General features: G+C 48.2%; 1 protein-coding gene across 1 annotated transcript; it reads left to right on the forward strand.

Annotated features, from left to right (window-relative positions):
- Positions 1-1,705: 1,705 nt before the first annotated feature.
- TRMT5 (tRNA methyltransferase 5) lies at positions 1,706-6,044 on the forward strand. The gene is given in 4 exon segments (XM_009083136.1): positions 1,706-2,402; positions 2,700-2,824; positions 4,343-4,997; positions 5,980-6,044. Coding segments are annotated over 4 exon segments (1,542 nt in total).
- The last annotated feature ends 4,672 nt before the right edge of the window (positions 6,045-10,716 follow it).

Consider the following 10,716-nt stretch of genomic DNA (forward strand, 5'->3'; position numbering starts at 1 on the left):
CGGGCCCGGGAGGGATGGGGCAAAGAGGGCCGTGGTTCAGAGGGAAAGGGCAGTGTGTCCATAGGTGGTTCGGGAAGGCTTTTGGGATGTTAGAAAAATGTTTTCGCCCTTAGGTTGTTCAGGCGCTGCCCAGGGAGGGAGTGGAGGTGTGTTCAGAGGTGCCTGGGGCTGGCGCTGGAGGATATGGTTTAGGGGTGACAGCGGTGGCAGGTTAAGGGTTGGACTTGACCATTTCAGAGGTCTCCTCCAACCTGAATGATTCCATGGTTCTCACAGTGTCTGCAGTGGTTTCCAGCCAGACCCAGCGAGCAGGAAGCTTTGCCTCGTGGGTTTGTCTGGTTCTGAGAAGCTGTGTGAAGGAGAAGGGGAATGCCCCAGGAAAACCCTGCGATGCTCAGGCCTCTGGATGAAGGATTTCTCCTCTGTAGCAGATGTGAAGGATGCAGTGTTTGTTTCTGAGTCATAGAATCTTAAGGGGTTGGAATGGACCTTAGAAATGATTCAGTCCCACCCTCCTGCCCTGGGCAGGGACACCTCCCACCAGAGCAGGAGGCTCTAGGCTTTACTCTGCCATGCAGGGTTGGGGCAGCCACAGCCTCCCTGGGCAACCTGTGCCAGTGTCTCACCACCCTCACAGGAAAAAAAACTTCTGCCTAATATCTAATCCAAATTTCCTTCTTTCAATTTATACCCTTTACTCCTTGCCCTATCACTAGAGCTCCAGAGTTAACAGGGAGAGGAGGTGTGCTTCCCCAAAGACTTGGCTGAGGGAAGGTGCTGGGAGCCCCAGCAAGGAGCAGGATTTGGGGGAGGGGGAATGGGATCAGCTTTGCTAGGGCTTGGACACAGCAGCTCTGTGAAGAAGAGGCTGCACAGCTTGTGACCCTGAAGGAGGGACACTGCAGGGTGTGGATGCCTGGGGCAGACAGCAGAACCAGTTTCCTTCCAGAGCCAGTTTGCATCTCCTATCAACTCCCAGTTTTGAAACAGACTCCCCAAGAAGTCAGAAGTAATGTCAGCCTGGAGCCCTTCCTGAACCTTTGGTTCCTGCCTAGGAGCAGCTGATGCAGAGTCAGAAAACTGAGCTCCTTTGAGCTGTCTCTGGTGGAGGAAACCACTTAGAGAAGCATAAAGCCACTTTTCAGGTCCCCATCCCATGAATCAGCTGTGGAGAGGGGTTCAGTGGCTGGAACAGACATTACTAATGCTTGCCTGGATCTTCTGGGGAATATTGCATTTAATTCATGGTTTTCCTGGCATGCAGCTCATGGAGCAAAGACACTGGAGTGTGTAACCCCACACTGGGGTCTGGCAGGCAGAAATCACTGAAGAGTGATTGTGACCACTGTTGCTAATAACTGTTTTCCAGCAACCACTGCTTGGTAATGAATTTTATCAGACACAGAAGGGATCCAGCAGTAGGATCAAGACAGTAGAAATCTTTCCATTTGGCTTACTGGGATTAATACCACATTTATTAGAACAAAGAGAGGTCGTTGTTTTGGTCAGGCTTTGGCAGGAGGGGATTATCTCACTGCTTAAAGCTAGTTAGTGTTTAAGTCTAAAAATACATTTGCAAAACAACAGAAATTTGCTGTATATATTTCATAATGAAGAGCTTTCCTAAACTGTTGTGGATTGTTTGGTACAGATGGAAATTGTGGTTTAAGAAAACAGCAAATCCATGTGATTTGCAGCCTTCTTAATGGAATGATTACATAATGTCTATAAAGTGAATAATTTCTCTTCTAGGACTTTGTGGAGATTGGGATACTCTGCCAGACTACTGAAAACACATCATTTTAGGACAGCTGTATCAAATAGATCATTTCCAGCAGTTTGGATGCCGTTGGCACAATCTCCTGGCAGAATACCTGAGCTCTTTGTAGTAGCTCAAAAAAATACTTTTTCTACCATGCCTGAAATCGTGGAGGATAAAGCTAATCCAGAACTGTACTCCCCACATCCCGGAGTGCGTGGGATGACACTGCTGAACAGGGAGGCTTTCAGAAGGACAGTTGTTGTTCCAGCTCTGAAAGTCAAGAAGGAAATTGTGAACAGTGTGCTGAAGTCCCTGAAACAATCCGTGCTGCAGCGACCCGGCCTGAAGCGAGTGGTGGAGGATCCAGAAGATGAGGACAGTAGACTTGTTATCCTGGATCCTCATAAGATACTGGAATTCTCATTGGGAGAATCAGAGCAGCAGGTACTAAAAGAGCTGAGTGTTGATCCTGAGGTGTCCAGGTATAACTTGGAGCTGACTTATGAGAACTTCAAGTCAGAGGAGATCCTACGAGCAGTCCTTCCCCAGGGGCAGGAGGTCACCTCGGGATTCAGCCGCGTTGGCCACATAGCTCACTTGAACCTCAGGGATCACCAACTGCCCTACAGACATTTGATTGGTAGGTAAAACAGCTCCTCCAGAAACTCATTTGTGTATCCTGTGTGTTGTGAAACACATATTTGAACAAGTATTACTTACACAAAAGTTTTGAGCACTACCCACTGCTTTTGATTTTGGCTTTGAGTAGCCAAATGCCCTGAAGGCACAGTTCTCAGCTCTTACAGTGTCCTGGTCTCCCCTCACTGAGCATTTCCTGTTGTTAATTTGACTGTAAAGAGCAGTGGTTTTTGTGGCTGTTGTAGAACGTTACAGGCTGTGATCCCTTCACTGAAATATCTTTCATCCTTTCTTTCAGGGCAGGTTATAATGGACAAGAATCCTGGAATCACCTGTGTAGTGAATAAGACCAACATCATTGACAGCACATACAGGAATTTTGAAATGGAAGTGCTTGCTGGAGAGAGCAACCTGGTAACCAAGGTAAAGCCTTCTCCCCCTGATACTTTAATATGTTAAATCCCAGAGGCATCTTCTGGAAAGAGGGGATGCAGGGATGCTGTTTAGACCATTCCTTTGCTGAGTGCCCTTCCTGACACCTGTCTAGGGGTTAGCTGTCACTTGTCATTCATTTGTCCTGGTCTGCCGAGGGCAAACCCAGCCATGGGGATCATGAAGACAAATATTTCAAGTCCCCAGCCTGGATTTAAGGGTGTGTAAAAGCAGCTGCTGTAAAGGTTTCTTACAGAGATGCTAATTACACACCTGTAGTGGGAAGTGTTTCTCACTTAAAACCAAAAGATTCAGTGGATTTGATCTAAGAAAATGCAGTTCCTTACCGTGACCAGACCTTGTGCAGTGGCTGGTGTAGAGCCTAAGAGCATGATTTAAACTTCACTGGCTTTGCAATTGAGGCAACACTTTGCCTTTTTCCTTTTCTGTCAGCAGCAAGACAAACCTCCTCTCTCCTCTGTTCTGACATTTATCAGGTGTAAAGCACTGTGGAACTGCCAAGATTTCTTCTTGTCTGTGGCTGGAAACTTGGCCACTGCTTCAACAAAAATATTTTCCCTAACTGTTTGCAGTTTTATCCTTTCTGAAGAGAAAACATTCGATTACCAAATAAAAATGTTGAATAGCTTGGTAGAACATCCTGTACATGCAGAGAGGAGGCAATTGGATTGTCAGGGCAGCAGTGACAATCAGATACTGTGCAGATGGTGTTAGCTCTTCAGGCAGACACCTGGCACACAGGGAGCAGCACCCAGCAGTGCACACACACTGCAGGATGTTTCCTGCTGGCAAAGCGAGCGACACGGTGACTTGGATCCAAAGTTACTGCACTTCAGTCACACAGTTCCAGTGTGGTGGTGCAAGGAGAGGATTATCTTGCATCCCATTCTCATCTGAATAAATACTGGTTCTTTTCCGGCCTGTTCTTGAGATAGTGGTCATCCCAAAGTTTGGGTTTGGCTCTGTTTCCAGACTGTCACCTTGAGAGATGAAATAGTGTGTTTCAGACTGCAGAGCTGGCTCCCAATGGCTTTGGCTTTGGCTGACAGTTCCTGCTCTTGTGCTGTATTGCTCTCAGACGCTTATTTACTGTGTGGATCCACCAAGGAGGGCTCGAGGCATCTTCCCAAGCTCTGCTTTCAATAAAGGAGTTGTCAGCCAGCCACAAAGCTCATGAAAAGCCTCAGTGTTTTTTACAGTCATTTAAAGTTGTTGCTTTATTTCCACCTGGTGATTGAGACAGGGGTAAGCCAAACATAAGGACTGACAGTGGGACATTCCTTATGGCTGTTCCTGATGAGCTGGTCTGTTTTCACAAGGTTCATGTGTGCTACCAGTGGGACAAGTGGCCATGTACACATTGCCTTTTGATATGGCACCTTGGGTTTTAGCTGTCTTAATTACTGATAATGCTTCAACACTATGTTTAAACATGATCATGCCTGGCATTTGGACACGGAGGCTTAAACAAATGTTTTGGGCTTTCAGGTCAAAGAAAATAACATTGCATATGAGCTGGACTTCTCTAAGGTGTACTGGAACCCAAGGCTTTCCACAGAGCACGGCCGTGTCGTCGAGCTGTTACGGCCAGGCGACGTCCTGTTCGATGTCTTCGCTGGGATCGGACCCTTTGCCATTCCAGCAGCAAGGAAGAAGTGCCACGTGTTTGCAAATGATCTCAACCCTGAATCCTACCACTGGCTCCTGCACAACTGCAAGCTAAACAAAGTAGAGAACAAAGTAAAAGCTTTCAATATGGACGGCAGGGACTTCCTCCGGGGGCCAGTCAGGGAAGAGCTGAGTAAAGAGCTCCCACCTTGGAAAGAAGGGCAGAAAACTGCTGTCCACATAGTGATGAATTTGCCAGCTCTGGCTGTTGAATTCCTGGGTGTGTTCAGGCATCTCTTGGTCGGAGAGCCTTGCAGCACTGCTGACCTTCCCACTGTGCACTGCTATGGGTTCTCCAAACATGACAATCCAGCCAAGGACATTCAGGAACGAGCGGAAGCTTCGCTGGGAGCGTCCCTGGATGGACGCTGCTCCACGCACCTGGTTAGGAACGTGGCACCCAACAAGGAGATGCTGTGCATCAGCTTCCAGATCCCAGGGGATGTGCTGTACAAGAGGCCTTGCCCCGATGAAGGTAAGGAACAGCACTCCCACGTGGCACTGGGATTTCAGGCTCCACCTTGTCAGCCCTGTGGGGCCGTGGGACTGCGATGCTGCTGGGCACTGAGCACGGAGGTGAATGGCAGGACTGAGCAGTGCCTGCATGTGTGCAGCAGCTGCAGGGCTCCCTCTGCTCTTGGTGACAGCAGCCTGCTCCTCTGATCCCAGCAGGAGCCTTCACCAGAAAAATGGTGGACTGGATAGGATCACCCCACAGGCAATAAACCAGACCTTTATGCCTTAGGTTGTGTACTGGGAGAGAATGGGGATTCAGTGATCCTTGTGGGCCCTTCCAACAGGATATGCTGTGCTTCTGTGATCCAATGCCAAGCACACGTTTCTGTTAGCCAAACACTTAAGAACTGGTGCTTCACCCAGGGTAGAATGGTGCATTGCTTGGTGCATTCCAAGGGACTGGGCCCAGCTCTGACCTTCTCCCACATGCTCACAGGGACTCAGCGTAGGTCTGGAGTCACCACATCAGCAGAATCAGGTTCTGCGCAATTTAATTGAGAAGTAGATGTCCTGAATTTTGTTGGGTTTCTTTTTTTTCTAATTGGTCATTTGTTTCTTGAAGTACTTGGTTGGTTTCAGTGATCTTGGGCCTTGGGCTACATGACAAGGGGAGAGGGACGAGCCTTCCAGTCTGCAGTTACATGAACTGGAGGAAAGGAAAGTTTGATAAAGATTTAATGCCATGAAACTTACTTTCACACTGCTGTTGGACAGGACTGAGATGTAGGTCAAAATGCAGCTCCATACAGGTTTTTTGGAAGTCCTCTTTGGCATTTAGTAAAGACCTCCCATTACTGCTGTAACAATTTTCATTTGTGACTGTTAATCCTGACTAACTCTCATCTCTTCCTGTTAAATCCCTTAAGTGTTCCAGGGCTTGTGGTTTAGCTCAGTCTGTTTACTATACATTAAATAACTTACTTTTCCTAACCCTTTCCCAGCAAAACCAGCCTCAAAACGTCTGTGTACCAGCCAAGATTCTTCTGAAAAGAAGTCACTGAGCTGAAGACTAGAGTTATGCTGACTACCTTGGTTTGTGTAAAGAGTACTTAGGGTACCTCTGGTTTACCCCTTGAGTTGCTCAGAGCATCCGTGTGTTGCCCATGCACAATTTTGCATGTTGCAGCTTTCCTTTGTGAGCCTTCCCTTCTGCTTCACCTTTGTTTTAAACTGTGGGATCAATGAGCAGATTGAACCTGTTGTTACTACCAAACATTTAAACTTTTGCTCTTTTGTAATAAATGTGTTTTGGTACTTCTCTGCTCTCTGTTGTTTCACACCCTGTGCTAGTTCAGTGACACAGCCTGGGGTGCTTTGCTGCTGTGGCATTTTGATAATGTGGAGTTTATGATAAGAACAGAATTTTATACGCTGTCAGCCCTAGGCAGGTGAGTTGTCTAAGCTCTGCCTGGGATTCTCTCTGACACATGATTTGGTGTTTCAGAACATTAGATTAGGGTTAGCAGATGGACAAACAGCTCTTGTGTAAGCAAGATAACCTTTCAAAAACTTAACCTGAAATACAGAAAGGGCCAAATATCTGCACGTTTGAGTAATAAATGCTTTTTAACACTGAGATTTGGTTAGGGATTTGTTGGCTCCTACCTCTGTGTTTGCCCACTGTTAGGGCTGGAAAGTCTCCAATGCCATTTGCAGATTAAGTACACACTGGGCTGAAGCAGCAGACTGAAACCAGCACCTGAAAACCAGTCCTCTCCTCTCCTCTTGAACCCGTGTCCTCCCGTGGCTCTTGTGCCTCTGCCCTCTCCCAGCTCTCCCCCACCTCCAGCTGCTCCCCTGCTGCAGTCCCTGGATGATCCCTGACGGGCTGCTTTTATTCTGCAGGGATTTGAAAAGCCTCTGCCTTTGATTTCCTTTTCTTACCCATCCAAACCACTGTTGGGCAATGTCAACCACAGTTCAGTTGGCCAGAGCACTCAGCTTGCCCTCTCAGCTCAGTCCAAGCCCCGAGCTCCTGCCCAGCAGCTCCGTTCCCAGATGTCCATCACCTCCTGCCTGTGCTGCCGTGGGGCTGCAGCCCAATGCTTTGGTTCTCACCCAAACACCACTAAGGCCTGGGTTTGTTTTGCTCGTGGCTCTGTGTGACAGCCTGTTCCTTGGCTCCACAGCCAGGGCTTGCAGCAAGCCTTCACAGCCTGGATACTGCTGGATTGCATCTGTCAATCCAGGGGGATGAGCCATCACGACTCACCTGTGCTCTGTTGAATGCTGCTGTACAGATTCCTCCATGGGCCTTTGTGGTGTCTCAGCAGCTCCAGCCTGTGTGTCCTCACCAGCAGCCACAGGCACATCATGTCCTCTCCTCCAGCCACTGCAGTGCTGGGCTCTTGTCCCTGTCCTGTCCTGCTGTCTCTGCTGCCTGTCACGTTTGCTGACACCACTGCTGCTTTCCAGCCCCTGCCCTCTGCCTCTCCCATACACATCTGAAAGCAGCTCCTGTTCTTCAGAGCCCTCCATGAACACTGCTGGAGCAATAAGACCATTCTGGAGTGACACAGTCACCCTGGGATCTCTGCTAACACACCTGACAGAGACTGCAGGAACCTGTGACTCTGTGCATTGCTTCACAGCCCAGATTTGGGGCTGCTTGGCACTACTGGCCCAGCAGAATCCTGGCTTTGATCATCATGTCTGGGTCGAGCAGGTCAAGTACCTAACTCTGATTTTCAACATGTGACTGAAGCATCCCAGGGCAGGGAAGGATTTGAGCTGGTAGAAGTTTTGTCCCCCTAAGGATTGAATGCCAGTGTTATTCCAACAGTGTAGCTTTGGTTTAGAGGGACGTCAGCAGATGATACATGGTTGTGCTCATGACCAGGGGCTTTCCACATTCTTGTGCAGTTGCCGGTTGTGTGTACAACACTTCCAGGTGAAACAGCAAGTTACAACTCTTGTGAGCTGCACACAAGTCAAGGAGTGTATTTAAATGATACCTACTAATCTGCACATGTAGTTCTGCATTCGTTAGGGCAAGACCTGAGGCTTTACGAACTGAGTATGAACGGATCATCAGTGAGGTGCAACTTCTGTGTTCCAGTCTGGCTGAGCCTGGAGTGGGACAGACTCTCCCCAGCTGCTGTTACTCCCTCCCAGGGTCCTGAGCTGAATCCCAAGGACTGCAGGCACGCTGTACCTGGGAGCAGGAGACAGGCTGTCAGGGACCTGTGGCAGAGGGAACAAACTCCCACAGCTTCTGGCTGTGAGGACAGCTCAGTCTTGTATGTGGCATTACCTGTCAGCAGCTGTTCTGGGCACAGCCAACAGGATTTCAGAGGAAGGGCAATGGAAATTCCTCAACAAAAAAAGCACTGAGCCTGGAACAGAGCTTACTCTTCTCTTTATTACAACATAGAAAACATACATTCATTCAGTGCACTTCTCAGAGCAATAACTCTTAACAGATGGCCCATAAGACATGGTCCAAGCTCTCTGTCCTGAGCAGTTTCCCATCTCCTGCAATTTATCCCCACTCATGGCAAAGTTCAGCCCTACCATGGGAATTTCAATTCTGCCATGATTAGCCAACATCCCACTGCAAGGAGAGGGAAGGAATACATAAAAGCAGCAGATCAAGTAGCAAATGTCACCCCTAAAACCAGACAAAGGGATGTTCCTGCCAAAAGAAGCTCCTGAGTGCATGACAGAAAAGTTGCTAGTGAAGTTAAACAGGAGAAAACAAACAGAGAAACACAAAACTAACAAAACCCAAACAGCAATCCCACAATTTTGACTGCTTTAATGGCTTAGCCTTGTATCAAGGCTTCTTAGATTGGTTCTGGAGGAACTCAGCTGAAAGACTTTCAGCTAAGGATGTTTTTCAGATGAAGGTAAGAACCAAGTGACATCCACAAGGATCCTAAATAAGAGTTGTGTCAGCACAGTTCCAAGGTTTCTCCTCTCACATCCAGCTGGCAGGAGGAAAAGCCACTTGTCTAAACTGGGGAAACTAGTTTTATGGGAAGAAAATGTAGGCTTGAATATTGACACTAAATGTTATAATCAAAATGGCATTTAAATGCTTGTGCAAATAAAACCCTGCAATAAGAGTAAAACCACAAACTTTAATAAAAAGGTCTGGCTTTATTTTAAAAAAATTTACAAGTGTATTTCTTTAAACCTCAAACATATACAGCTGAGTTATTCACATCTTCCATTAGATGTGGCTTATTGCTTCAGCCTCCCTCAGCAAAGTGCCACATGACTAACGAGTTTCCCCCTCCACAAAAATGTATCCACCATTTCACAAAGCTCTGGTGCAGATGGGCTTTGTTTCCTCCTGTTCACACTTACACACAGCTGGGTTTGCGCAGAGCAGTGACTGCAGCAAGCCCAGTGTACAGATGGCAGTGACCCTGCCCAACCTTTGCTGGCTTCCTTCACTTCTTGGCCCACTGGGTGTGCCTTGGTCACAGGCTGACACTGGCTAACTGGGGTGCCAGAAGAGACCACTGAAGGCATCCTGCAAGGCTCGGTGACAAGCGAGAGAAGACGTGTAGCCCCCAGCGAGGTCCTGTGGAGAGGCAGCTCGTACGTGGTTGAGATACCTATAGCAAAGAACAGTGTTTTTAGAGCAGGAATAAACACATCCAACACTTGCATAGCTTACAGTATGGTGAGGTCAAGGCTACTTTCTGGGAGAAAGCAGAGACGGAGCTGCCCACGGCCAATCACCTATCATGGAATCAAAGAATTGTTTAGGTTGGAAAAGACATTTGAGATCATTGAGTCCAACCATTACTCACTGCCAACTCCACCACTAACCCATGTTCCTAAGCCAACACATCAGGATAAAACCTCATGAGTTAAAGCAATGACAACACTGATGCACCTTCAGCCAGGCTGCCCCAGCCAAGGCCCTGCAGCAGCTCTGTGAGAGGTGGCACAGGGTAAGGACACTCGGGTTTGAATTCTCTGTGCTTGCTCTGGGGGGGTTCATTTCCTCACTTCCTATTTTCCCTAGTTCTTTCTAAGACAAGGACAGCACCAGTTGTTGTGCTCCAGCAGGAGCAGGAGGGTTTTCAGCTGCCAGTTAATGCCAGACACTCCCACGAGCTACTGTGCCTTTGATGACAACAGGGCTGAGCTTTCTGCTCTCAGGCCTACCCACACCTGGATAAGCCCCCTGATACCTGGGAGTGAGATCTGTGGGAGGCCATCATCAACATTTTGACTAAGGAAGCCTCTAAACTTCTCCATTAATTATGCATCATCATCACCCACTTGCAGAGCCATCTAATTCTACACCAAATCCAGCAGATGGATGAGTTGGTATGGAAACACACTGTCCATGCTGGCACTGCCACAAGCTTTTGGCTCCCCTTAGCTCCTTCTGAGGGCTCCAACCCAGCCACAATGCCAAGAGCTCTCGTCAAAGGTGTCTGCTCAGAGGGGCCTGCATGGCTTAATTCCACACTGTAACCCTACAGCTCCTGCACCCACAGAGTCACAGAATCAGGTAGGTAGGAAGGGAGCACAGTGGGTCATCTGGTCCAACCTCCCAGCTCAAGCAGGGCCATCCTAGAGCACCTGGCACAGGATTGCAGCCAGATGGTTCCTGAATACCTCCAGTGAGGAAGAATCCACAACCTCTCTGGGCACTCTGTTCCAGTGCCCAGTCACTTTCTCAGTGAAGAAGTTCTTCCTTGTATTCAGGTGGA

The sequence above is a fragment of the Acanthisitta chloris genome, unplaced genomic scaffold (genome assembly GCF_000695815.1).
Source record: "Acanthisitta chloris isolate BGI_N310 unplaced genomic scaffold, ASM69581v1 scaffold32469, whole genome shotgun sequence".
Taxonomy (NCBI): domain Eukaryota; kingdom Metazoa; phylum Chordata; class Aves; order Passeriformes; family Acanthisittidae; genus Acanthisitta; species Acanthisitta chloris.